Source organism: Athalia rosae, chromosome 3, assembly GCF_917208135.1.
Source record: "Athalia rosae chromosome 3, iyAthRosa1.1, whole genome shotgun sequence".
Lineage (NCBI taxonomy): Eukaryota > Metazoa > Arthropoda > Insecta > Hymenoptera > Athaliidae > Athalia > Athalia rosae.
The window spans coordinates 2,007,192-2,034,327 of record NC_064028.1 but is presented as its reverse complement, the minus strand read 5'-3'; the positions used below and the strand labels follow the sequence as shown (position 1 = coordinate 2,034,327).

General features: G+C 42.8%; 7 protein-coding genes across 9 annotated transcripts; 4 read left to right on the top strand and 3 right to left on the bottom strand.

Moving 5' to 3' along the window:
* Positions 1-114: 114 nt before the first annotated feature.
* On the bottom strand, positions 115-1,746 carry LOC105685315 (carbonyl reductase [NADPH] 1-like). The gene is made up of 4 exons (XM_012399291.3): positions 1,355-1,746; positions 1,009-1,269; positions 691-929; positions 115-597 (listed from the first exon to the last, which is right to left on the bottom strand). Exons 1-4 carry the CDS (start codon positions 1,370-1,372, stop codon positions 270-272), a joined length of 846 nt encoding a protein of 281 aa, XP_012254714.1. The 5' UTR covers positions 1,373-1,746; the 3' UTR covers positions 115-269.
* Positions 1,747-2,826: 1,080 nt separating this feature from the next.
* On the bottom strand, positions 2,827-10,848 carry LOC105685588 (metastasis-associated protein MTA3). 3 transcript variants are annotated; one of them, XM_020852125.2, is made up of 13 exons: positions 10,067-10,848; positions 9,193-9,260; positions 8,890-8,983; positions 7,834-8,022; positions 6,822-7,073; positions 6,464-6,735; positions 6,183-6,371; positions 5,651-6,079; positions 4,917-5,568; positions 4,688-4,840; positions 4,584-4,613; positions 4,213-4,480; positions 2,827-3,991 (listed from the first exon to the last, which is right to left on the bottom strand). In XM_020852125.2, the coding sequence occupies exons 1-13, from the start codon at positions 10,176-10,178 to the stop codon at positions 3,850-3,852; spliced, it is 2,850 nt and encodes a 949-aa protein (XP_020707784.1). In that variant the 5' UTR covers positions 10,179-10,848; the 3' UTR covers positions 2,827-3,849. The 3 variants fall into 3 exon arrangements, with proteins under 3 accessions (XP_020707784.1, XP_012255258.1, XP_048507580.1); XM_048651623.1 differs by having other exon boundaries at positions 3,823-3,991; positions 4,209-4,480; XM_012399835.3 differs by lacking the exon at positions 4,584-4,613.
* A 78-nt stretch (positions 10,849-10,926) lies between these two features.
* On the top strand, positions 10,927-12,650 carry LOC105685590. Its single transcript, XM_012399842.3, has 5 exons — positions 10,927-11,149; positions 11,250-11,648; positions 11,727-11,922; positions 12,009-12,224; positions 12,286-12,650. Exons 1-5 carry the CDS (start codon positions 11,080-11,082, stop codon positions 12,536-12,538), a joined length of 1,134 nt encoding a protein of 377 aa, XP_012255265.2. The 5' UTR covers positions 10,927-11,079; the 3' UTR covers positions 12,539-12,650.
* Positions 12,651-12,738: 88 nt separating this feature from the next.
* LOC105685589 (dimethyladenosine transferase 2, mitochondrial) lies at positions 12,739-14,507 on the top strand. Its single transcript, XM_012399841.3, has 3 exons — positions 12,739-13,649; positions 13,725-14,044; positions 14,123-14,507. The coding sequence occupies exons 1-3, from the start codon at positions 12,891-12,893 to the stop codon at positions 14,307-14,309; spliced, it is 1,266 nt and encodes a 421-aa protein (XP_012255264.2). The 5' UTR covers positions 12,739-12,890; the 3' UTR covers positions 14,310-14,507.
* A 150-nt stretch (positions 14,508-14,657) lies between these two features.
* On the top strand, positions 14,658-16,687 carry LOC105685556. The gene is made up of 2 exons (XM_012399770.3): positions 14,658-15,563; positions 15,816-16,687. The coding sequence occupies exons 1-2, from the start codon at positions 15,444-15,446 to the stop codon at positions 16,266-16,268; spliced, it is 573 nt and encodes a 190-aa protein (XP_012255193.1). The 5' UTR covers positions 14,658-15,443; the 3' UTR covers positions 16,269-16,687.
* LOC105685555 (transmembrane protein 179) lies at positions 16,281-18,595 on the bottom strand. Its single transcript, XM_012399769.3, has 2 exons — positions 17,953-18,595; positions 16,281-17,794 (listed from the first exon to the last, which is right to left on the bottom strand). The coding sequence occupies exons 1-2, from the start codon at positions 18,060-18,062 to the stop codon at positions 17,239-17,241; spliced, it is 666 nt and encodes a 221-aa protein (XP_012255192.2). The 5' UTR covers positions 18,063-18,595; the 3' UTR covers positions 16,281-17,238.
* Positions 18,596-18,847: 252 nt separating this feature from the next.
* Positions 18,848-27,074, top strand: LOC105685554 (autophagy-related protein 2 homolog A). Its single transcript, XM_012399767.3, has 19 exons — positions 18,848-19,190; positions 19,291-19,603; positions 19,695-20,008; positions 20,103-20,282; positions 20,339-20,563; positions 20,631-21,103; positions 21,191-21,496; positions 21,578-21,698; positions 21,774-21,874; positions 21,944-22,441; positions 22,515-22,793; positions 22,861-23,386; positions 23,446-23,633; positions 23,704-24,203; positions 24,287-24,773; positions 24,856-25,662; positions 25,742-26,016; positions 26,088-26,389; positions 26,472-27,074. Exons 1-19 carry the CDS (start codon positions 19,017-19,019, stop codon positions 26,709-26,711), a joined length of 6,309 nt encoding a protein of 2,102 aa, XP_012255190.2. The 5' UTR covers positions 18,848-19,016; the 3' UTR covers positions 26,712-27,074.
* Positions 27,075-27,136: the final 62 nt, after the last annotated feature.

Here is a 27,136-nt window from a genome sequence, read left to right as displayed (position 1 = left end):
CTGGAGTCATACGAATCTACTGATCGATATCTTTTGATACAAGACCAGAGAGATTATATTTGCCGCACCTTAATTGGGATTTAATTGTTGGGAAGTGCTTAAAAATCGACACAATAACCATTGAATAGATTGTAATTGATTGCACAATTTTACATACAAGTTTACAATATTGCAAGATATTCAAGCTACCCTCACCCTCTGGAATATGTTATATGTGAAAAGAACATTGAAAAAGTTGCTGAGTTTAGTCAAAATAATATGATCGGTGACTAATAGGGAGCTGGCAATTCGTCTTTGACCCAATCGACGAGAGTTTTATCGTGCCAGACATATTTCCCTTTGATTTGAGTATCTTTGGGCAATAATGCAAGATAAATCGGAGCTTCTGCTCCTCTGTCGGGGGTGAGTGGTCCCTTGTGACTCGTCATATCAGTGTCCACGTATCCTGGATGCACAGAGTTCACAGCGATATCTTCTCTTGGATCTGCGTCCAATTCTCTTTGTTGAATACGAGTTAGAGCGGAAACTCCAACTTTGCTCGCCATATAAGCGCTATTTGGCCAACCTGCAGCTTTGTGCGAACCCGTTTTTGCAGCTCTGTGATAAATAAGATTCAATCAATTTAGAATGGGATGGAATACAAGATAAAAACAAGATGAAAATTTTACAGAAATATCCCGGTAAACTCACTCAACAAATTGATTCATTAACTGGGTCAGCTGTGCCTCTGTGAGTCCTGGGTCGGAGAACTGAGCTTTTAGATCTGTTCCTGGTATCTGGACAAGGTGGCCTGCGCTACTAGAAATTTGTACCACCCTAGCATGAGGTTTGAGCAGAGGGAAAAGGGCTTTGGAGACTCTCAACAAGCCAAAATAGTTGACTCTAATCGTTTCAGCTGCTTGTACTTCGAACGGTTCTGTCGCAGTAGTCTGTATTGAGGGTTAGGTTGAATTATTATGAATTAGAGGTAATAAGTGCCTGTTCTTTGTAATTAAATCCAGAACCTACCTTGAAAGCAATAGCAGCATTGTTCACGAGGATGTCTATTCCTCCATGAGTATCTATGATGTATTTCTTGAAAATCTCAACACTGGTATCATCTGTAACATCAAGTTGATGGAATTTCACATGATGACCAGTATTCTTCAGCTCTTCTACAGCAGCATTTCCAAGCTCTGTGTTTCGGGCAGTTAAGTAAACTATCCCATCAAACTGCTTGGAGAGACCTTTGACGATGGCAAAACCTATACCCTTATTTCCTCCAGTTACCTGTTGACCATTATAAGTTTGTGAACTACCATTGTGTAGTAAATGACCGATGGGAATCAAAATTAATAGAATATGAGTGACTCACCACTGCAATGCGTGACATGGTATTTCAGATTATGATAACACAAAATGAAAGCAAGAAATAAAAAACCCTGCTGAACAAAGCTACTGACCACGTACCGTACACTTCTTGAGCCTACGAATTCAGACTTCACACTGAGCACTATCATAGATGTATTGACTATTACACTATTGATCAATGGAGCTGATATATGTATATACCACTGATATATATACTATTGATCGATTAATAACTAGGCCTCCTCTATGTCCTGCAAGCTTTTGATGGTAAGCAGGTAAAGTACACGACCTTTAAAAGAATTTTTAGATTTTTCCCAATTTTTCTTCGATTTTCTTCCGATTTCTTAATTGATTTTTCGATTACTGTATTTTCCCAACAACCTGGAGGCACCTCATGATCTGGAACTGAAGGTACGTCATCCCAGATTTATTCCCGATTTTTTCCTGATTTTTTCCGATTTTTTTCAATTTTTTTCAATTTTTTTCAATTTTTGCCAATAATGTTGAAATGACGCACCCTGAACTCACTTTATTTTGAATTTTTCGAGATGACGCACCCTGAACTCACTTTATTTTGAATTTTTCGAGATGACGCACCCTGGCCTTGATTCAATTAATTTTGAAAAGAGATGAAGCACCCTCTTCTGAATCCAGCCTCCGGACAACTAGCGCCATGTGGCGGAATTTCGGTGAACTAAGACCCCTAAAATCACAGGGGGTAATCGGGAAAGTATTGACCCTCCAATGGATCGGTCAATACTTTCCCGGCGAGCGCGACTCGGAAAAGTAACCGGGAAAGTTTTGACCCTCCAATGTATCGGTCAATACTTTCCCGGCGAGCAGGGCTGGGAAGGTAACCGGGAAAGTTTTGACCCTCCAATGTATCGGTCAATACTTTCCCGGTTACCCCCTGTGATTTTCGAGGTTTTAGTTCACCGAAAATCCGCCACATGGCGCTAGCTGTACTCGCGGTGGGCGGAGCTCAGAGAAAGGGGGGTCAATACTTTCCCGGTTTTTCTCGAAGAAGGGTCAAAACTTTCGCGTTTTTCTGGGGGTTAGTTCACCGAAAATCCGCCACATGGCGCTAGCTGTACTCGCGGTGGGCGGAGCTTATAGAAAATGGCGGCGCCCGCAGATATGGGTGGAAAATCTAAATAATTAATTAAAAAATCGGAAAAAATTATAAAAAATCAGAAAAAAATCGGGAATAAATCTAGGATGACGTACCTTCAGTTGCAGATCATGAGGTGCCTCCAGGGTGTGAAGAAGATGCAGTAATCGAAAAATCAATTAAGAAATCGAAAGAAAATCGGAACAAATTGGAAAAAATAAAGAACGAGGATTTGATTGAGAAAATTCGTGTTCCTCAATTAATATGCACAAAAACACGTCAAGATGTTGCTAAAGAACTTATATATTAGTCGCCCTTGTCTTCGACGGGTAATGGGATAATAAATAATTTTCTTAACTTGCTAGTCATCCTTAAGTGTATTTATTTGTTAATTTTTGCGACGGACGTCATCAAACTTGAAAATTTAATAAAAATATTCACAATTAGCATTCTTCCTCTCTCACTCGCATTCGTTCTTTTCGCATACAGTGTAATGGTAATCTTATCAGGCATATTCTGTCCCCGAGCACATAAAACAAGCGCACGGTCTTAATCACACCAGCATTGAAGGCTAGCGTAATTTTCAATTAATTATTTCGGTTAATGCCTTGTAAACTGTATATTTCTCCGGGAATATGTTCGAAGGTGATCCGTTGATTTATTCTACGGATCTCCAACAACTGTTCCAATTTCCTGTCTGTCTTCACGTATGTGTCTATGTACGTTATCGGTCGAGTCCGGTCAAGTCTGCCTATTCGTTTAGTGACATGTATATGTACATTTAATAATAATAATAATCATTATTATCAATAACAACGATACTTAATTAATACAAATAGAAAATCACGACGAATGTCTCGCATTTTTGTTAAGTATTTCTCTTCATCAACGGTTAATACCAGTGCGGTTCCACCATTGTCGATGACTGCGGATTCATCAACGATACAACCGTGCATTGACCGATCAAATGATATTAATAACAATGACAATGATAATAATAATAGTGGAAATAACAACAACAACAACAACAACAACAACAATTCCTTGGCTAGATCCGAGGGTGGAGCAGGCTGGGAAAAGTTGAGAATTTTCAAGTATTTAATGACGTAGTTATTTCCGTGTGAATTAAAAACTAACTGAATTTATCAAATGGATCGTTCACCGTTTGCGATAGAAGAGAGCTGAGCTAGTATCGATATCGATCGAACCCAAATGAAATAAAAGATACAGCCCCCGTCGGCTTTGGGTATTTTTTTGCCTGGTATTAACGTTGAATCAAGTCGAGGTCGTCGTTATACTCGGTCGTCGGTGAGCTCAATTTGGTGCATCCAACATTATTATTATTATTATTATTATTATCGTTATCATAATCATAATCGTAATCATATTCAATCGAGAATGACGACCATATCCTCGCCCCGTTGCGCCCTATGAATCGGTTGTGGCGGGTGCTGGGGGGTCGGCAATCTCCGCCATGGCTTTCGAGCAGCTCGTCGAAGCTCTACCGAAGATAGCGTTCTCCTAACTCTCCTGCGGGAAGAAGCGAAAAAAATCAAATAGTTAGGGACGGTGTACTTTGATCGGATCATCTCTAACCCCTGGTTCATTTTCTATCTACAGCGAAATGTTGCCACAGTTTTTTTTTTTTTTTTTGTTTTTTCAAATCTAATCCAAGAATAATAAAGATCGGAGAATAATAATTTTGATTGGCGAATGAACCGGGGATTAATAACGAAGTCGATTATACCGACTTGGCCTGATCCGAGGCCCGAAAGTAGACATCGTCGGGTGCGTCCATCCATGAAATAACTTGCTTCCGCGCATTGCTTCGCGATATCGGTTGCTGCGCTCCGTGAGGATGATTAGGCGGATGAGGCGGTGCTCTTCCGTTTAAAGGGGGCGGCAGAGGCATCGCCGCGGGAGTCGAATGCTCCAAGGTACTCTTAGGGTGCAACTGCTGCGAGTGATGGGCTCTTTTCGCCGGAGGTCCCCCGGGAAGTCCAGCGTTTATAGCTATTCCTGAAATCATCACGGATATCGTTCGAGCATCGCTTGACTTGGAGTGAAACGCGACTAGGACTACGACGACGAGGGCTCTGACAGGACAAAATTATCGATTTACCTTCGTCCCAGTCCAGATCCGAGTAAAGGCCAACAAACAAAGATATCTTTCAGTTTTTTAATCGTTAAGAATTTAACCCCCTGGGTCTCCTCAATGGAACTTACCATCAGATCCGTTGACCTCGTCGAACGGCGGCCGCGAACGCTTCAGGATCGTCTGCGAGGTCTGTAGTGACGACGTTTGGGTCTGAGGAGGCGTCAGGGGCAGCCTCTCGGCCTCCGGTTTGTTGGGAACCCTTTCGTAGAGCAGACTACCATCTGTTCGACAATCATTTTCTAAGCATCGACTCATCGACCGTAGGAACAAGTAAAGCTGAATGTAAAACTGAAATACCTGGCGCCTTGGGAGGTCGTGGAAAAAATACGCGATCCGGTTGCTTCCTCTGTGCAGGTAGGGTGAGTGTGAGCCAGTCCCAGTCTCCGGGTTGACGTGGAGACGGGTGGTCGCCGAGTCTCGTGGCGATGTCAGTGACGCGCGGACGTGGCCGGGGTCGCGTCGCTCGCGCGAGGATCTGCAATTCGCGAGGTGTTTTTGTGGCGAGCTGCGGCGAGGCGCAGAGATGTCTGAGGGGCATGGCGTTCACCGGCTGATGGGGAGCTCGAGCCGCGTGTCGAGTCCGAAGCTGAGCGGCGCACAGTCTGCGGGCGGCCCGAGCCAGGGCGGACGTCCTCAGATAAAAGGCGGAACGGGTTTTCATGACGGGACGCGGCGAACCGCCTCCCCCTCCTCCGCCGCTCCCGCCCACGCCTCCCACACCTCCGACAGCGCTCCCCCGAAGGTCCACGCCGTGGGCACTGGCGTAGTGGCGGCTCAGGTGGGCCTTCAATTTGAACTCTTTCCCGCAGGAAGGGATGCTGCATCGGTGCGGTCTGTGCGCGCCACCCGGAGTCCTGCTCTCCTCGTCGGAAGCGCCGCCCCCGGCACCTCCGCTGGTCGAGCCTCCTCTCTTTCTGTCCAAGTCCACGTCGTCTATGCGCGAAGGTACCTGAGCATAACGCGCATCGTTTAGCGATTAGAAATTGGACGCTAGTACGTTCGCGTCAAGCGGGAGATTTGTAAAAGAGTACCTTCAGCCCGCCGTATTTCTTCCAGTAAGTCCAACAGGACTGGCACAATCTGCACTGCATGTGGGACGGGCCCCATGCGTACCACTGACCGCTCTGCATACCCTGACAGCTCTCGCAGGCCTTGCTACCGCCAACACCGGAAGCCAATAAAGACCCGACGTCCGTTGTCACGTTTCCGTTGCTGCTACTGCCGTTCAATACGTTCGGCAATTTTCCGTTGCTGTTGTTGTTGTTGTTCCCCAAGGGTATCACCGTCGCTGTCGAAGGTGCTCCCGAATTACCGGATGGTTTGTTATAATTTGGGATGTACACTTGTTTCAATTTACTCTCGGCCTCCACAGCTTTCACTCGCTTCTGTTGGACGTAGCGATCCGTTGTCTTCCACATGTAATAGTATTCGATGACGTTTTTCAACGTTTTCCAAGGTAGCTAAAAGGAACAAATAAAAATGAAAGAAAGGTGTCAAGGTCCATCTCAAGGTATACGGTACGTTAGAGAGCGTGAAAAACGAATGAATATAAGTGAGACTAACAAAATCCTGGCGAATGTCGGAAAAGTCTTTGCCATATTTGTCGAGGGCCTCTTCGAAGAGATTCGCTTCGGACGCACTCCACTCCTCCATTTCATCTCTGCACAATACCGGTCCCGAACTTGGTACCAGAGATGACATAGCTCTGGCTACATCGTAGTTGTGCCGATGCAGGGTATCCATTGCGTGAAACTGGAATTGATTGAATTGAAAATGAACAACGGCGATGGAAAAGCCTCACAACAAAAAACGCTAGATTATCTCTCAGGTTATTTTTTACTCACGAGAGTTATATCTCTGGATGCAGCAGCGGCGGACATGTGGAGAGAAGGTTGCTTGACCGAAGACGAGCAATCTAGAGCTCGTGCAAACGTGCCAACGGAACGGCTGACTACTAGGAATTGGTCTATCTGGCGATCTGTGAGAGTGTGGCGTGGAGTCCATACCAATGATTCGAGGTCTTGGAGTCTCCGGGTATCCATCTCTCTTTCCGACAAAGTCAGGGGAACGGGGGCAATACCGTCGGCCTGATACCGACTGCCGACTCTGATTTCCCCTAAAAAAAAAAATAACAAGATAACGCAAACGGCCAGAATTGCTGGTAAAAAAAAATGAAAAATTGTCGTCGAAGAATTCTTTTACCTTTGTCAGCTAGTAATGTTCGCTGGGCCGGGTCGAACACGAGGCAGTAAAAAAAAGAGTCCTCTTTGTTGAGGTAGCTCAGCAGGGACTCGGTCTCGTTGAGCAAAGTGACGCAGCACTTGCCCCTTATGTGAGTAGCAGGCATAGTCTCCACTTGCCGTGATAGAAACAACTCGCGATGTTTCATCTGGTGTCTCTGTTTGACGCTCAAATCACCTACACCTCCACTTCCCATTGCTCCTTCGTCTACGCCTGAATTTATGGAAAAAAAAAAAAAATGGATGAATTAATAGTAAAGAAGTTGTATCGCTAATTAATACAATTAATGTATAAGAAAACAAATTGCAGGTGCGACAGAAGCTTATGAACTGAAATGAATGTACTAATGGAAATAAAAATAGGTGTATAATTAAATTCTGAGTAAGGTAAAAGCCTCAGATTACTAAAGAATCATCACGAAGTACAGTGGGACTTGTAAAACAATTGTGAGCATGGTTTTTTCTACAGGCGACTATAAGCGACGATTCGAACACGTAGAATTTCCAATGATTTGACAAAATCAATCTTAAATTTGACTAAAAAGGTATTTGAAACAACTTGAAGAAAATACCGTGCTCACAAACGTCATATAAAGAATGAATAAATGTCTCGGACTTCATGATTCATGTAAAATTTTTTACAGTAACACGAATACGAAGCCCTAACCATAGCGCTTCCAGGAGAGGGTGTCGTTCGATACCGATATTTATAATTCTGTATCTTCGGCCTTACAGTGGTCGGAATCTAGACTTTGGACCACCACCAAGATTACGAAGAATTTTTTAAGATCCCACTGCTGAATCGGTAGCCGTACATCATCATAGGCTTATAAGTATTTTCAAATTTTGCGAATAGGTGTAATTAGCAAAAACTAATTTGTTAACGATAAACTCTGAGACTCGTATGAGGAATAAAACGACCGAATTAATCAATTTTGGTAAAAACGCAATCTTCAATTGGCTAAGCAACTCACCGTGTGGCTCCTGTGCCTCCGAAAGTGGGGCCTTCAACCAGCCACCTTTACCTCCCCCTTTGACCATAGTTTTGGGGCCGATCCCAATAGTGTCCTTACCGGTCAACTCCTTAGTCGAGTCTGGATTCTCTAGTTTTTGAATCTGCGTGATCGCGGGTGAATCTGACCTCTGCTGCTCCACGCTTGCCACTGGAATTGTTATCAGAAATCTAGTCTATCTCAGGGTTTATTCAACTTATCAATGTAATTGTTTATCGAAAAGCATTGCCACCTCCAAACCATTGCATATTCGCTTCGATGATTCGATTTTCCAAACAGCAACTTAGAATTATAATTTAATCAATTAATAATTGGTGTGGGAATGAAATTGAATTAAAAACAAGCGAATCCAAAGTGTGATGACAATGTATGCGACATTATGAAATACAAGCTTTTTACTAGACTAGAATGCGCTCGATTCTTTTAATCGCGCATCTACTGTTAAAGTGAAGGAAAGTAAATGGGTAGTTGCACAATCACAATTTAGCTACCTGAGAAAGGTGAGATTATCAATGGTTGAATCAGTTTGTCAAAGTTGTAAAGTATGTTAGCCTGTAGCGCGATTCGACAAGAAAATTGGAGGTAGAGGGTGGGGGAATGTTGAATCTCTGACCTCACCTTGTGTACGTCGCACTACCACAAGTTTGTGTTCGACTACACAGACAGTCCAAATAACGAATGTGTGCATGCACAATTGCACAAACTTCCCACTCCCCTCAAACTCCCCTCCGCCAGGTACCCCCTTCCCTGCTTCAATCATTCATTTAGTTGGGGTTGTAAAAGGGGAGTAGGGTGAAAGGGGAGCCGAGGGTGTTAGTAAGGGGGAAGCAGAGAGAATAGGGTGAATACTACTCCCCATAGCTTCCCCATTACCCCTCTAGGTAAATCGATACCGCTACCCTCCTTTCAACATTACTTATTATACATTCTCACCCCAAAACTGCATTCTATCTCGTTTGTCAGTTGAGATGAGAGCACATTTTGCCATTCCCGATTATTGAATGAATGTGAACTTACATTGATGCTTATCAGCTAGCATGATCAGAGTAGAAGGCAGATCTCGCCGCCTGAAGAAACACATTACTTTTGCTTCGACATTTCCACTGGCTGTCTGAAAGAATGAGTTGGAACAACTTGTTGAAAAGAGTCAATGATCTCACTCCTGGTTAGACGAATGAAAAAAAAACAATAATAATAATAAGAAACCAATAACTAAAACAAAACCAAATACAAATTTAAGCGACTCGGGTCAAGATTCCAAAATTGTTCATTGGAAAATCATTGAGGTAATAATAAAGTGGATGCAGATGCTGGCAGTACCTTGTTCAATTCTTCTATCCTGCGAATCTGATAGGGTGATGTCGAGGACGTCTCAAAGTACACGTAATCTGAAAGCACAAAAGATAAAGAAAATTTTTCCCTCAAACTCCAAAGAATTGTGGCAGCTAGTCTAGTGCACGAATAACGAAGAGTCATTGGATTATTACCATAACATTGCCCTTATCTTTAACACCATTATTCATATCCCTGACATTACTACAGTTATATAATTCCAAAGTCAAAGTCAAACGGAAAGTCATTCACTTTCCAGAGGTGGATGGGAAACGATTGGGTAGACAAAAATTGAGCCAATCGCTAACCATACTCGACTATCATCATCAGTGAGATGACTATTTTGCCTGTGACAATTTGCAAATCCTCGCGGAATCACATCTATCTCGAATAACAACGTTGAAAAAGAACTTGAAGAGAGCGGACGATAACAGGAGGACACGGAAAAATATAATCGGTACACAGGATATCCGATTCGCATTTGTTTTTTTCCTCCGGCACGTATCGTCCAATAGAAACGGGTACCATTTGAATACATAGGAAGCTAACATGTCAGATATGTCTCAAAGGACGCGACGACGCCGATCGCCGTGCGGGAAACCTTTGGTGCTTTGCTTCTCGAGCTGAAGGGGGCGAGAGAGGGGGACAGAGGACGTGGGGACAACGATGGGTATACGCACCATTGATATAAGGAAGGGAAGAGGGCAGGGAGAAGCGAGAAGAAGCAACATGGGGACGCGCACAGTTATAGGCGCCATCGCGATGCCATTTGCAAACATTAATTTTCCCGTGGCTAATTAGAGCCAGGAAATGAGAGAATATTTTTCGGATGCATCGCGTAAAGGATAGTTTGGTATCATACCTCCCACCCGATACATGTTTGCGGTCATGTTGCTTGAGTCTTGAGGATCAATGTGCAACGCCCTTTGGATTTGGAAATTTGTTTTGAAATCTTCGTAGTATTCGGCCGGCATCGGCGCTCTCCGTCACAAATGCACTGCCGCGCAACTGGTTTTTACTGTACTTTAGCCGACACTGAGACGCACCTCCGTTCTCGTCGTCGTAGCCGCAGTCTTCGTCACTTCATCGTAACTTCTTACGCCGTCTTATGTCCATCACTGACGTTTAATAAATAACCTGATACGACTCACGGCACAAACAATTATTTACACCACAGTATATCGTCCAGTTCAACGTACTCACTATTTTCACGTGCCCGTTAGTACCGCGAGCATCTTTAGCGGCGGCCCGCTCCGCTCAACAGACGAACGCCATTTTCATTTCAGCAAGAAACAGACACCGACACCCAACTGCCCCTCGCTCTGCCGTCAACCGTCGTCACGCAACTCTCCGGGTCCGGCACCCCCCACCCCGTGGTCCCACGTCGGACGTCCTCGTCCTCGTTCACCGATCGGGCTCTGGCTTGAACTCTGACTGACTTAATTTGTGCCCGGTCAGAATTCGACGAGAAAAAATAGATATTATGTATTCCCACCGACAAATAGTAATTTTGTTCACTTCTACTCTGTACGTGGGACAGAATTATGTGAGCTTTTGTCAACAAATCGCGCGCGAAATGCCGCCCGGTGCGAAGGAAGATCGTTGCCAAGATGGCGGACTCGCCACTCACTTATATCCACCCCACGGACAACCCGTGAACTTACCCCGTCGACGGCCGACCGAGCACTCACTTCTTCGAGGCTCACTTCATTCGTTTGATTATTTCGAGTTTCGACTATTTTACGCTTTGCGCACCGATAGCTGACTGATATAGTATACAAAGCAAAAAGGCTGGGTGGATTGGCACGTGTTCACAACGACCTGAGACGGGGTGTTAGCGGATATTTGCTTTTTTAGTCGAATTATCACACAAAAATGCAACGTCCCGTCGAAGCAACGATCGATAAAGTTTCCCTGAAACCGAATAAAATACAACCGATTATTGGTAGGTCAATCAATTGATACAACTCTGCTATAACCTGACCATGATTTCAAACTAATTGTAACTTTACCAACGTTGCTTCTGTTGTATTCATACGTTTTAGTTCATTTTCAAAATGGAAAGCTGAAGGATGAGGAGGTCACTAATATGAAATGTGGTTTGTACCGCGAAGAAAAATCGAACAAACAATTGTTGGCTCTGTCAAACGGCCAGATTGTTTACAGAGGTCATAGACCTGACCCTGATGAAGCACCGACGTATACCATGCTGGCTATTCACAACAAAAGAACAGGCAAGGTCCGATTGGTCCAAGCTGAAAGATGGCAGGTTGCCGCCGTACTAGACAAGGAAGTTGAAAGTAACATCGATTTAGATGAAAATAGAATTGCTATGCTACATAAACAGTTTGGTTCGAAAAAAGTTAAAAGAAGAACCGAACAAATCGAAAGGATGAAAATCGACGTAGAAACCGTTAAAGAACAGTTGGAAAAAACAGTTTCGAGTAAGAACTGCAATTTACCAAAAAAACAGAAGAGACGTCAGCACCAATTTGCTCAATTTTTTATTTTACTTTTTGCAGGTGTGAATATAGAAAGATCGGAATTATCTCTACCGTCTTTGCAAGATGATTCAGTAACCAACATGAACATGCCCAATTGTAACAGAAGTGCTTCCAGAGTAGAGGATGTCTATGACATAAATGATATCGTTCCTTTAGAAAAATTAGAAACACTCCATGAAGGATGCAACTTTATTTTACATGAAAAAGTAGAAGGGTAATGTGGAAATCATATGCTGATTCTTACTTTAATTCCCTTTTTTTCTATATCTTGAAGGATTGAAAATGAACATATTTTTTCAGGAAATCAAAGTTCTTTGAGAAAACTCTTAGCAAATTAAAATCAAAGGTCTGTGATTTAAATGAGATCGCCATCCTGCTTTATATGGAAGCTGTAGTTACATGGCTGAGTATGCCTATCAAAGATGCGAAAAAAAAAGGATCAGACATATGCCCTTTGTCAACTGATATTAGTAATCACGTCATACAGTCGTACAGCGTACCCAGTGCCCATGGAAGGTAGATAATATTTATTTTCAATAGTATCAATAGTACCTAATATCGCTGAATTTTATTTCAGGCAACGTCCAAACACCATGAGAGACAAGGGAATGATACATTGCATAATCCTAGGCCTCATGATATCAAACTACAAATTAGATTTGAATCTATTGACTACAATTTTCAAAAACCGTGTCGGAATCAAGAAGTTGGGAGAATTGGCTAGATTTGTTGGCGCCGTATCATCAAAAGATGATAAGAACAGTGTCATACTTAAGCTACCTTTACCACCACAGTTGGTGGTCGCCAGGAAAGGGAAGAAAAAAGGATGACAAATTCTTATGAAATTATACAGAGACATATTTGTAAATATCTATTGTACTCAATTTCAAAGCAAAGAACTGCTTTAAAATAATTTTATGAAATACAGAAATGCATGCGAAATTTAGTTTCTTCTTCATCAACGGTAGACTATAGACTAGGCAACGGGCACCAAGCTCTTCTTTCACGTATGTACAACGCGCCAAGTCAATGGGGCTAGATGTATGGAGTACAGCAGTAGTGCTGTGACCACGTGTTGTATCACGGAACGAGTGAGTTGGAAGTTGCGTTATTTTTCCGAGGCATTTTCCACAAAGAGACGAAGTTGGTAGATGTTGAGTAATAAAACGATTTCGAGGTTCAATGATCGGAGTCGTGTCCAAAGTTGGTTTATCATTATGTCGGAGATACGTAACCTCAACTACAACCTCGATTTTGACAGATAGTAACCTGAACGCGACGATCATCGAGTCGAATGACGCTACGAATTTGAATCCAACAGAAAACATCGGTATCGAAAATATCGATGGTGGGTCCACGGACGTTAAAAACAAAATTCTCAAACACATTGAGAGTGGAAAATTGTCAGAATACATAAATGCTGTACCAAAACGATTACTGAGCAGGAAGACAAAGACAAAGGAGTTGTATTTGATGCACGACGATGCAGCTAAAAAGATCTTTGACCTGATCAAAGATTCCTTACTAAGTGACCCTCACAATGTCATCGAAGCAAACGCAGGGATTGGTCTGATAACTGAAAAACTTTTAGACGCGGGCCTTCCACATATCACAGTACTAGAGCCTCAGGATTGCTTCATCAAAGTTCTCGAAGATTTAAGAGATAAATATCCGTCTAGAGTGTCAATTCTTCAAGCTGATTTATTGAATATATGGAGATTCATGTATCAAGATAAACATGATGAAGGGAATAGGCTCGCTCGATTTCTTTCAGGTTTTAACACAGCCAAGTGGGGGGCTGAGTTGGGAATACAAATTATCGGAATCCTACCAGATTTGAATGTTCTTAGGAGATTGATACTGGATGTTGTCAGACAATCTGGCATTGTATCTTATGGAAGACCTCGTTTCTATGTTTGTGTCCCACCATCAACTTTGCGGGTTTGTAACAAATGAGTTGGAATTAAGGCCAAGTTCCAATGTCTCTTACGTTCAAAAACTGCCTTCTGGTTTTAGAAATTAACATCCCACAAAGGCTTCGGCTTTCACAATTATCGGGGAGTATCTGTCCTGTTTCAAGTGTTATTTGACTTTGAAATACTAGGCGAAATTCCAAGAAAGTCACTTCTGCCGTGGCTTCCAGAATTTAGCAGAAATACAGTTGCAAAACTATCGCCAAACCAGAGGTTGGATCTAGACAATTGGAACATTGTCCGAATCGAAGGAAAAAAAAACCTCTTTGATGAAGTTATTGATGAAAAACATCTAAAACCTTTGTGGTATTTTTTGAATCAACATATGGTGGCAAGAAGGGCACGAGTTATAGCACATATGGAGTGAGTAATTGCATTATTTATCATGTTGTACATTAACATTGACCTCCATCAGCAATGCTTGTTTTGCGTTCTGCATAGGACCTGGGAACCAGGTTGTGGGCCTAATCTGATCATGAAAGACTATGACATTTTTACTCAATTCGGAGATTTGAAACCTCACCAAATACTGGAGCTCTTCAAGGAGTTTACCACTTGGGAGGGATATTCATCGTTTTTACAATCATTGGACAACAGTCCAGAAAAGATGGATATCCTCGTATCCTGAATTTACATCCAACACCTACGTACACACGAAGCCATGTGGAAGTCGGTGATTTGGAAAAATTTGCTTACGGATAGAGCTTATCCAAATCAGAAACTTCTACTAAGCCGAGTATACATATGCATCGTGAAAGTTAATCTAGTTCCTTTGAAGCAGAAAATGAAAATGTCAATAAATCTATCCATCTGTTTTACACTCGAACTCCTTTTACACAATTTTCCCTTTTTTTTGTGAGTATTGTTGGAGGCAGGTTGCGTTTTGCAAAGTGTCAGTCTGAAATATCCCGGATATTTGCTTTGTTTTGTGTAACAGATTAATTAATAATCTTGCCAAAGGTATGACCTTTTCGGATACAATGTTAGTTGGTAAGCAAGTATCGACGACTGATGATCTATTCATTCAAATATTAGAGCTACACGCATTCATATTCCTAGATATGTGAATTGGTATAGACATTTGAATGCTTTGCACAAAGATTCAATGCTCTAATCTATCGGCATATGTCATAGATAAATTACCTTAGTTAGCATGTTTATTGACTGAAATTGCAGTGAAGAGTGGGTTCACAGAATGTGCGTCATAAAAGTACCAAGAACCATGAACAATTATATCTGAAACTGATACCGGTCAAATTTCATACACTTACAGGTGTATGTATACGGCTATAAAGTATATTTACTTCATGCATGTTTTTGTGCTTAATGAGCACACCTATCTAACTTGAATTATGGCACACAGCGTACTAATTATAGTAACATATTATTCTGATGTGTTCCCACTGCCTGATAATGACCAGCCGTTATTTTTGTGGTCTCTTTTTTCTCAGTACTAGTTAGCCTTGAGGCTTAGGAGCCTCTGTGGTATAACGGTTTTATTAAATGATTTTGCAGAAGATAGTCAGTGCAATTGCTGTGGCGGTATAAACCAGCCAGGCAGTCAGCCAGTTAGTCCATTCCCAATACCGTTCTTGGACAATAAATACCACAAACTAGTGAAGTAGTCATTTAGTTCAAAGATCAGCATAAATTATCACCTACTGTTGGTTTTATTTATATCATTTATTCGTATTCCGTGCTCTCATCCTATTATTTGTTCAACTAGAAGGTCTAGTTTTCTAACGCATTATAGCTTGAAAAAATGATGTGGCTACTATTTGGAACTCTTGCTGTGATGATATATTCCTTGGGAATATCGGGGCAGGATATTCAGTTTCCAACGGAAGATGAAGATGACAGACTCAGCGGGAATAACCCAAAAGTAAGTCCTGACATTGATCTGATCATTATCATTATTAATGATTCAACACAAAGTTTCTATGAATCCTGACGTGGAAAAATCAAATTTGTAAATGTTTATAATTGAAAATAATGTATAAATTAAACCGGGGATTGAACATTGTTTAGCCTTGGCTTCTTTTGCTAGGCATAATCTATGAGACTTGTTTCCAAATAACAGATCCTCATGAATTAGATACAGTTCATCTAAAATTGTTAAACTAATTTTCCCCAGATAAGCGAACGTATTCCGTTATATGTGCCTGATCGATGTCCAATAAACATGCTGCTTTACCCTGGGGATGGAAATACCAGTGCTTGGGAATGTGACTGCAAGCGAGGATATCTCTATTTTCCACTGAACGATTCGTGTTTTCCTGCTTATAGACAAGGACCTTGTGAACCTCAAAATTACGCAGTTCTATCTCTAGGAGAGGCAATTCCAAAGTGTCAAACGAATCCATGTTTAAAAGACGGATTGGTGTTTTTCAAAAACATGTGCTACGAATTGAGAAAAGTTGGGGGACCTTGCGCTCACGGTCAATATATAGATGTTAATGAAACCACTTTTCAACTAGAATGTGTATCGGCTAGCATAGACCCATTTATGATAATCGATGTACCAGCTAATCGCTGTCCTAATGGTAGCCGCCGAAATACGTTGGGACAATGCAGAAAAATGATTTGAGTTATTCGTAAATTCATAGTTACATATGACATTTATTTCATTATGAGATACGTTTTCTTACTGCTATCAATCAAAGATTGATGACATTCATATGTGATGCAAATAGCCTGAAGGGTTTTTCATTTCTTTCCTGCCCGACTTGTTTGATTTTTTACTGTATCTCTTCCAGTCTACCTCTTTCATAGAGATTGTAAACCATGTGATATCGTTGGCAATGTTTTACTTCGAACATAGCCCTTCATAAAAATAATGACTCATTTGTCCAATATTTGATTTTCATACGAATCACTGCATGTTTTTCTTTGCAATTTCTCAAGGACTACTATATACAGCTTTGTTTATAGCTAAGATATTTTTGGTCTGATAATTGTTGATCTCAAGAAGAAGTAAAATTGTATTCACCTTACGTATCACAAGGATATTGTGACAGATATTTTTTTCATTGACCTTGAAAATATCCAACATTTACGTATGAATTTGGGTGAGTTCTGTTGCCGTAACTGGCAAAGGTTGAAAGATCATACTATGTTGTGGAAAATATAACGAACATTACACAGATTACACGTGATACTTCTGAGCTGACCTTTGCCATGTGTAGCGTTATCTTGACAGTCTCATATTTCTCAATACTTCACTATATTCGTGGAAATCGAATTTTATGTGGGTCACCGAAAGACGAGTTATTCTGAAATTTTTCACGATGCTTTCATCAACATTGCACTTTTACAGAGTAATTATATTTATCGAATGATTGAATGGAAATATAATATAGAGGTAGCGGTGAACAGTAAAATTCATATTGCTCGTTGTCAGCTCCCCTAATCTAGTCTCAAGACTGTACCCATATTTTTTCTGATATGTTGGTTCCAAATTGATTATTGTCAGTATAATCGAACATAACTAATATGTACCAACAATTGATTATTATGTCTCCACGTAGTAATGTACAAACCAATATTTTCTTCAGCATCTAACTATGTAATGGCTGAGAGGAGCTACTGCTGGCTTGTATCAACCTCTGCCTTTCCCTGTACATGGAAACTTTCATATTTTCCAACTGATGATACCTCAGAAGCTTGAGAACTGCAAAGACAGACAGCCCGACCCAAACAGATAAGCTGCTCCAGGCTCCGAACTGAGCAGCTCCCAGTTCTATGTGGTACCCTGAGGTATCTATTCCATCTTTTTTATCGATATCATTGCCCGCTGCAAGTTCGCAGGATTGAAATCTCTTGGTCATACAGTCGCACCAAGTCATGAACCCTAGGGTAATAATAATAGCTGCAATGAGAGTCAATGCAGTGAGGAACACTGAGGAAACTACATCCACAAAAGCAGACAGAAAGGAGCTATCTTCTCCACGATACATCAGCATGGAGAGGCGATATATCTGCACGGCACAAGTTAGGAATAAGAGCAAACCGACAAATATCGTGTAATTGCAGTAAGCTTGTGATGCCCAATCAACCATGAACTGTCCATCATCTTCCTGCCACACTCCTGTAGAAAATAAAAGGCAGTGTCCGCTGCAAACAGAGATGAATTTCATGACAGATCGAACCAATAATTCCTCAATCATTGTTGCCCATTTGACAAAATTGTTGGTGATGCAATTCTAAGTCTTGGATGGTGACTCAAGCAATAATGATTCAGTATTAAGAGTATGACGATAAAGTAATATTACCGAAATTCATTCTGGTGCAAGCTCATGGGTACAATTACGCACAAAGACAAAATCAGTGCAAAGACATATCCGGATATCTGACTGAGCAGCAAAACATTTGTCAAGGCCATTGTGCGTTTGGTATTCAGAGCTTTGGATGGTTCACCAGGTGTAAGGTTAGCTTCAGTAGAAATCCGACCTTTTCAGCCTGTGATGGAACTATCCTGAAGATCTTGAGTGCTGACCTCGATAGATTTGTTTTAACAGACTGATTATTTTCCACGGTCACGTATATTTACTTTCGCCTTGCTGTCAGTGTCAGTCCAAATTAACGATGAAAAATTGGACGGCATTCCAGAAAAACCGTACTCTGTACGGTGCGAGAAGTGCGACTCGTTTTTGAAATATCGTTCTCCCCTTCAACGCTTATGAATCAACATGCATCACGTCATGAGCGTGATTCTGAATTAATAATACTATTGTACGATGTCAAATAATGCTATGTCATTTCCAATCACATTTATGAAACCAATAAAATGATCTCGTCAGTGTGTGGATTTTAGAAACTATTCCAATTCATGAATCGGAGCGCACACGATTCTATCACTACAAAGAAATTGGATTTGTTCTTAAGCACTTTGATATCTACAAATCGGTAAGTATTCAAATTAAAACGGATCAATGGTCGTTTTTGTAGTTCAAAACTCTCATTTGTGTATGGTGATGTCTGCTTTTGATGTATACTATCACTGTATCTTATGCCGTCAGAGCAGACGAGCAAATGCGATTGCGTGCATGTAGAAACAATGTCATTGCGTTTGCGAATGTGCGCGTGCAGGTGTCTGGTGCAACGTATAAACTTAAGACGTCAATCGTCATATTATGATCAGTGTTGTTTTTTCACCACGGGCGCAAGTCACAGAAGAAATAATAGACCCATATTCAAATAATTTAGTTTTTAGTATTTTTGGAAACAACGACTAGAGAAGAAACCGATACGCATGATTAGAGAAGTCTCGAAAGCTCCTCGTGAGAGCCTTGCTCCCATGCCTGTCCTAGAGTAACACATTTACTAAAAAGACAAAATGTCTTGGTTGGGATGTCTACCCTGGTCAGAGGGAATAAAGAAAAGGGCTTGCAGATACCTCCTACAAAGATATCTGGGCCAATTCCTTGAGGAAAAACTGACGCTCGATCAACTGACTGTAGATCTTTACAATGGCACAGGTCGAGTTACAGATGTCAGACTTGATGTCCAGGTATAATGAGTCTTTCTTTGTTGTCGCTGTTAATTTTTGTCTGGGAGTGAGTTTTTGTTTCCAGTCAAACAAAATGCACGTGATATTTTCTGATTCTCAGGCCCTGAATGAAATGGGCGAGCAACAACACTTGCCTGTAGAGTTCATTGATGGGTTTGTAGAAGAGATGTCTGTCAGTATACCCTGGTCCGCACTGTTAAGCGATGCTAGTTATGTCGAAGTCACAGGACTTCGTCTCACGGTCCAGCCGCGGCAAAGAATCGACACCGGTGCTTCCATGTTTGAATCGATGTGGAGTTCGATGACATCGAGCATGCAGCTTGCCCAAGAATGTTTACAGCATGATGCTACGGGCACAGAAACTGCTCAGCCACTCGAAGGACTGGAATTGTTCGCTCAGGCAATAGACTCAAGTAATAAAATTGCTGAGTTTTTCGTTTTCCCAGATAACTACAGCATTTCAACCACAATAGGACTTATTCTCCTCTATTATTTCATTTGCAGTCTTATGCAGGGTTAAGGTTAGATTTATAGATACTGTGATACGCCTGGAACATGTGCCTGTGGATTCAACAACTGGCGTTGCAATACAAATGAGTATAAAGAATTTGGAGTATTCGGATGAAGCAGGTTCTGACCCCGGAAGCTCTACTTTGGATCCAAATCTTACAAATAAAGGCTATGTGGTATCAGCATTTGCAACCAAGAAATTTTACCTCGAGGGAGTCACCTTCCACACAGATGAGTTTCCTTCCCGTGCTCGAACATTCTCTAGGAGTGTAATGACCGCTAGTAGGGGTTCCACTCCGGATTCAAAGGTAACTTTCAAATGACCTAATCTGATATATTTCATTTTTATTTGATAACATGCTATGAGTTAGTAGTAAATCAACTACATTGATTTTTCTTCAGAATTCGGATAGTCAATTTTCTTCCGCACAAATATCTCCCACACAAAACATGCAAACTCCACCCGAAAGGAATATGATAAACAACTTGAGCGAGTCAGATCCAATAATGTTTGGAAAATTAGCTGGGCGACAGGAGGTGCGGCTTAAAATCAAACAAGGGGATGGAGTTCTAGGCCCAAAGGTAATTTTTTGCAGAATTTCCGTCTCGACAGAAACCTGTAACTTTCGACTTTTTAGGTGGAAATCGAGGTGACCCTGGGATCATTCACATCATTCATCAGCCCCCGACAACTGCATGTTTTAATAGAGCTAGCTCATGGGCTTGCTTCTCCGGATTTGGAAGATACAAGCAACGTAGCTCCAAGATCCTGTATGGAGAAGCCAATGGGGGGCAGTGACTTTAATCGTATAGAACGTGAGCTTTTGCAGCAGATTCACCCGGTGCAAGGACTCCGCTCAACAGTAAGGAACCGTAAGACTAGATTATTGAGTGCAAGAAAAACAAAATTCAGCGTTTTCTTTACTCAAGGATTTACGTCACACACAAGGATGGTCAACAGCATCTCTGGATGAGTCGGACAATGAAGATGAATTTCTACCGATGCGATTACCTGGCATAATGTCCACTAGTGATTCTATAACAAGCAACAACACCAGTATGGAAGGAAGTATCTCAGCAAGCAGTATAAGTTCCAAGAGTTCCGCGTCTAACGTACACAAACCCCAGAAACATAGACAGAGCATAGACGTGGATCCGACTGCAGAAATATTTCAATTCCATACAAGACTTTCGTCAATTGCCATCATTCTATTGCACGAGGATATACTCACATCTTCTATCGAGGGATCGGGATTAACAAAAGCAAGCGTTAGCCAAATGAAAAGTGCAGCAGACGAATTTTTCGCCAAACTAGGTATATTTGCAGTAACTGGATATGGAAATAAAGATTTTGAAAAGGCCTCGAAATTATTTGTGGAGGCTTGTCAACTCAGCCATATCAGGTAGTCCTTTGAAGACAATCCCTGATATTTATCAAACATCAGTCTCAGTTCACCTACTTGACCACGTTTCTCTTAATTATGTTTCAGACTGTTAGCTGCACCGCTGGTTCTCGAGGGTAATGAAAAAACCACCGCGCAAGCTTCAACGATATCTGGTAACCTTAGTCTAGCCAGTCTTGAAATACTGGAATGTCTGATCGATTCCAATGGTCCGAATTCAAAGAAAATTCAGAGTGTAGAGTACATAGAATTGTTAGGATTTCCAAAAGACACTCTGCCGAATAACTACAGCTTTGCGAATAAGACTGATTTCCGAGCACGATTTAAATACAGTGAGAAGGCTGTCAGACATGCTCAGCTAACAAAGTTCGCACACCCACGCACAGATATCGAGTAAGCCAATTAATTCTCGTCAAATTATTATGATTGACAAAACGCCAATTGGTCACCACCTAAAATATCTAAAATCTTTAGCATTCAATTGGAAGAATGTAGAAGTGAAATGGATATTACTATAGTGGACAGGATATCAGCTATCTTGAATCCGCATCCTATATGCAACTGCAACCCTGTTACAACCTCAAGAGATGCTGTTGTAAGTCTTTATGGGTATACCAGCTTTTCTATACATTCTGATTGAACCGTGGGATCATTAATTCGATTTTTCTAGAACCAACAAACGTTATTTCATCAAGCCGTGGAAAGTTCATTGCTACCAGATTCAAAAACTGATGTGAAAATCTCTTCACCAAATTGTACGATAAAATTGAGGTAAGATTTTCTCCGAACATAATGAGGTAGAAAATCAATTGTGAATTTATTTGATCATTCCTATTCCAGATTTCCCATACCAGACTTACGACCCTTGCACGACATGAGTAGAACGCCCTGGTGGAAGAGGTCGGTACGACAAGACTACGTAACCCTGAGACTGAGCGATGCGCAAATTCATTCTTCTATGGAGAGTCGGAACCATTGTCAAGCTCGGCATGAAATTCAATGCCGTCAGGTATTACTGTCTTATACAGAAGCGGATTCTGACACTCCTGTTGAAATCGGCAAAGCCTCTACAGATGAAAAAGCCAACAGTTCGTTGTCTCAAGGTGGAGAAGGCTTTGGTTGGCCCAGAATGGTTATTAGTGTGTATCCAAAGCATTTGGGAGGGCCTTTGGAGGATAGCTCAGAAGGGGAGCAGGAGCCTTGCTTGGCCGAAACTTTGGAAAACACAATGAAACATCAGCCTTCACCCTTCAGTTCGAAACGGGTTGTTCACGAGTCAGATACGCCTCATTCCAAACCTCAGACACAGAATGACAGAAACAACTATCCCGATCACAGGTCAGTTTTGTGGTATAATAGCATGAAATAAAAGATAAAACTAAATTTATACATCGAAACGTTTGACCCACAGAGAGGGTGAGGAGCTAGTGATACCTGGAAGTCGACAGGAGATGCTAGATTTTATAGAGGAAGGAATACGTGGATCTAGGATACAGCTGGAAATTGGTTTGCCCAGTGTTTCGATCCAGATACCTTCCAAGCATTTATACGAATTGCTTTACAATCGGTTTAACTCGGACCTATTTCTTTGGGAGCCGTCCGCGCCAAAGCCCAAGACTATGACTCACATCGAATCCCATATCGGATTGGACTTGGCTTCAACTTTGTTACAGGAATCGATATATCCCAGGTACTATTTCCGTGCTTGATTACTTTTTAAAAGAAGATACGTAAATTACCGAATCGAAAATTTCCAGATTCAGCATGTGTAAAAGTGGAATCCAGTATGATTCGGATTCTGATTCTGACGAAGAGGGTATATATCGATCCGTGGCGGACAGGAGTTTTAAACAGCGTGAGACAAAGATCTCCGAAACAGGACAAAGCACGGTAGCTTTGACTCTGAATATAAATCAAGGACTACTGAGCATGTACACACCTGTGAGAGATTCCTCCCATAACGTTATCCCAGGGCAGCAGGGGGAGTTGATCCTACGGCTGGAAGATGCTCTGATATTCTCAGTCAGTGCCTACAAAGGAAATAATGATTTAGGATATGTCTGCGCGATGCTCAGGAACGTTTCGCTAAATCATTGCGGTTTGATAACTGCGCCTTCGCAGGCGCCCCCGCTTCGCGGTATGAACAGTACGACACCGAGATACTGCCAGCAAACTATATACCGCAGCGAAAAGGGGGCTAACGTAACAAATAATTCCATTGAAAAAGACATGCTCAGCGTCGCCGTGCGGATACAGTCCGCGCATCAGACCCATAGGATAAAGGTAACAATTAAATCCCTTCTGAGATTTGATCGGGTGATCTTTTACAATTTATATCATAGACTTTCAGAGTGGCGGTGGGGATACGGAATGCAACGCTGAGACATAGAATGAGTTCTTCGCAAGCATCTTGGTTCACGCAGCTAACTGATTGTCTGGATGTAGTGGATCATCCGCTAGCTGGATATTCACCACCCGGAGTACTGACCGAACTACACTTACATCTCTGGGATTGCTCGGTAGATTACAGGTAAAAGCAAATAATGTTCTCGTCATTTGTTAATTATAGAAATAATTTGAAAACATTTCATATTTTACAGGCCGATCAATCTAGAACTACGCTCCATGGTTACTCTAGGAAATTTCAGCGTGTCGAGTAACATCGCCGCACAGACGAATACCTCCACACTGCGCTTCATTGCCGAGGATGTGGCCCTATTCATATCGGAGAAAATCGGTAGCGACGTGGATTTGAGAAAAGACTACGTGTGCGTTATGGATCTCGGGCTCTTCGAATTGTCGCTGAGGTTGAACGAAAAAATGTGCGGGGGAGCACCGCGAATCGACTTAAGGGCTAGCAATAACGTTTTGCACGTTCGCACTTGCTCCGACTCAGGCCGAGCCCTGATGCAGCTACTGACTTACTTCGCAAGCGACGGAGATCTCGTGTCGTGCAGCAAAAGTACCGATAGCGTCGTGATTCCGTCCTCGGTTGACGAGGAAAGCTTATTGGGAGACGAAAATATCAACGTGTTGAGCAAGAGTCAAGAAGAACGTGTCAACAGTTTGATGGTCGACGCCATGGAGGATACGGTCAAAGGTGAGTACATACCACCTGTATTTGGGAGAGGAAAATTACGGAGGTGTCGCGAGACTCCAATCGGATGGATGGATTTTTTGCAGGAACTATGACAAGCAATGACGGAAAATCTCCAAACGACAGCACTCAAGCCCAGGTATTTTTTTTCCCCGACGAATCACATCCGGTTAATCAGAGTCCGGCGGGTGTGGGAATTGAAAAAAATCCTGGGGTGCGAAACACAGAGGCGGATAGTGGAAATCCCGATTATCCAGATGACGACTTTTGCATTCTAGGAGAAGAGGCAGGGGCCGGTATAATGCCTAGACACGGGGTGCCGGAAATTCGTTGGCTTTCAGAGGATCCGATTCGCGTTGTCGACAATCATTTCTCCGTACCACTCGGAAAAACGGATCTCTTAAAAGCTCCGAAAAATTTTCCCGCCGCCATACTGCGGTACACCCTATGCGAGATGACGCTCGTTTGGCACATGTACGGAGGTAAAGACTTTGGCGGTTCAAGTTTGTCGTCGAAAAAAAACGTCAGAATAGACGAGGGCTCGCATAGGATCGGGAGTTCGGTCCAAGGGAGGTCAGATGCGCTTTTGACTACCTACACGTTACCCTTGCACCATAATGAAACGTATTTTTACCTCATCTCTTTTCTAACGCAGGAGTCGTTCCGCGGTCGGGGGCGTCGGAGGTGTCGGATTCAGCAAAGCTACGCCGAACGAAGTACGTTTCGGAAGTGTGCCAAACTCTCCCCGTGTGAAGACGCGGGAATTGTCGTCCGACTGGCAGTCCATCGGAGGTCCCGGAAGACAGCGCGACATTCTGATGGAGCTTCAATTGAACAAAGTCAGATTTCAGCACGAAGTTTATCCCGACAACACATCCGAGGCGTCGAGACAAGTATTGCTGGTCAACGAAATCGAGATAAGAGACAGACTGGAATCTTCCCACATCAACAAGTTCCTCTACCAGTACAGCAGCGAGGCCCGACCGCGTCAGTCCCACGCGAACATGTTCGCGATGAAAGCCGTCCACGTGCGACCCGACCCGAAGTTGGTGGCCCAAGAGTGCTGCTTGAAATTGAGCCTGCTGCCGTTGAGACTGAACGTCGATCAGGACAGCCTCTTGTTCCTGATCGACTTCTTCACCGAGCTAAGCGGCAGCTCGAAGGAACCGTTGCAGGGTGGTACTGGGATCAGTGCTCCGAGCAGCACCCAGTCTTCCCCAGGATCGAAGCACAGCACACCCACGCATCACCCTCCGGTAATGAGCGTAAACGAGTCATCCCTCTCGTCCTCCTCGTCGACCAACGACCCCCCATCGGCGAGTGGGACGGGCTGCCAGGTAGGCGGCAGCTACGATCAAAATTTGCTGATACTCCTCGAAGACGAGTTGAAGATACAAGAGAGCAAATCGGAGGTGAAAACCGGCGGTGACGCGCACGAGGACACGCAGCCGATCTACTTCAGGTTGATACTCCGTAGTTATTTCGCTCTCCGCCTAATTTCATTTTTTACTATTTTCACGAATCGATACACGTTATTCCAGAAGCGTTATCTTCGCCCCGGAAGTACTCGTGAGGCTCGATTACCAAGGGAAACGAGTCGACCTGACGCACGGCCCGCTAGCCGGCCTACTGATGGGCCTTGCCCAATTGAACTGTTCCGAATTAAGGCTGAAAAGATTGTCACATCGCCACGGTCTGTTGGGATTCGACAAATTGGTCGCTTTCATGCTCACCGAGTGGCTGCAGGACATAAAAAAAAATCAGCTACCCAGTTTGCTGGGCGGAGTGGGGCCTATGCACTCGCTGGTACAACTATGTGAGTATCCCGTGGAAGGAGAGAAGAATCACCCTCGAAAGCACCGATCGATCGTCGATTTCTAATTTCAGTTCAGGGTATACGTGATCTGTTTTGGCTGCCGATCGAACAGTACCAGAAGGATGGCAGAATCGTCCGAGGACTGCAGCGAGGTGCCAATAGTTTCACAACTTCTACCGCAATGGCGGCTTTGGAACTCGCCTCGCGACTGGTCAACGCCATACAGAGCACCGCCGAGACGGCCTACGACATGGTCAGTCCCGGGCCAGGAGTAAGGCAAAAAAGTAAAGGGCAAAAAGGGCGAAGAAGACGATTCAACCAGCCGCTCGACATAAGGGAGGGAATGGCCAACGCCTACACGCTGGTGAAGGAGGTGGGTGAACCGGCGAACGAAATGAAATTCGTCACCTATACCGATCCGTCGATCGATTAACCACGTGATTATTTTTCCGCAGGGTTTGGGAGAGACGGCGAATCAATTGGTGCGGGTAGCCAGCGAGGAGCACGAGCAGAAGGGAGTCTCCGGAGCGGTGGGCGGAGTTCTGAGGCAAATACCACCGACGGTAGTGAAACCGATAATTCTCGCTACGGAGGCTACCAGCAACGTTTTGGGTGGTATGCGCTCCCAGTTGGTACCGGACGCGAGGAGGGAAGCAGCTCAAAAGTGGCGACAAGATCCACGCGACGTGAACTAAAGTAAAATGAAAGCACCTTCGAAGAACTCGGAGGAGTTATGTATAGCTATCGGTACGAGGGTCGCGCTGTCGAAATCTGTCGAATTACATTTTACGTCATTTTTCACAGAGCGATTCTCACGCGGAGCGGCGAAGAAAAACGGGGAAAAATAAAAGAAAAATATCGTACGGTGATATATTGTATAAGTATAGTATAGGCAGATTCGATCGAGCCGGGGTCGCCTTCGGGCGATTCAATTTTTTGCGACTTCATTTACGATTCGTTTTCGCATATCGTATGTTATACTATACACGAACTAATTACGAATAATGAATTATATAAATTAGATATGAATAAATAAAAAGTATATATATATGAACGAACACGGAATGGAACGATTATTGCTATAACACGTGACCAGAAGGCGAACGCAACGAGTATTCGC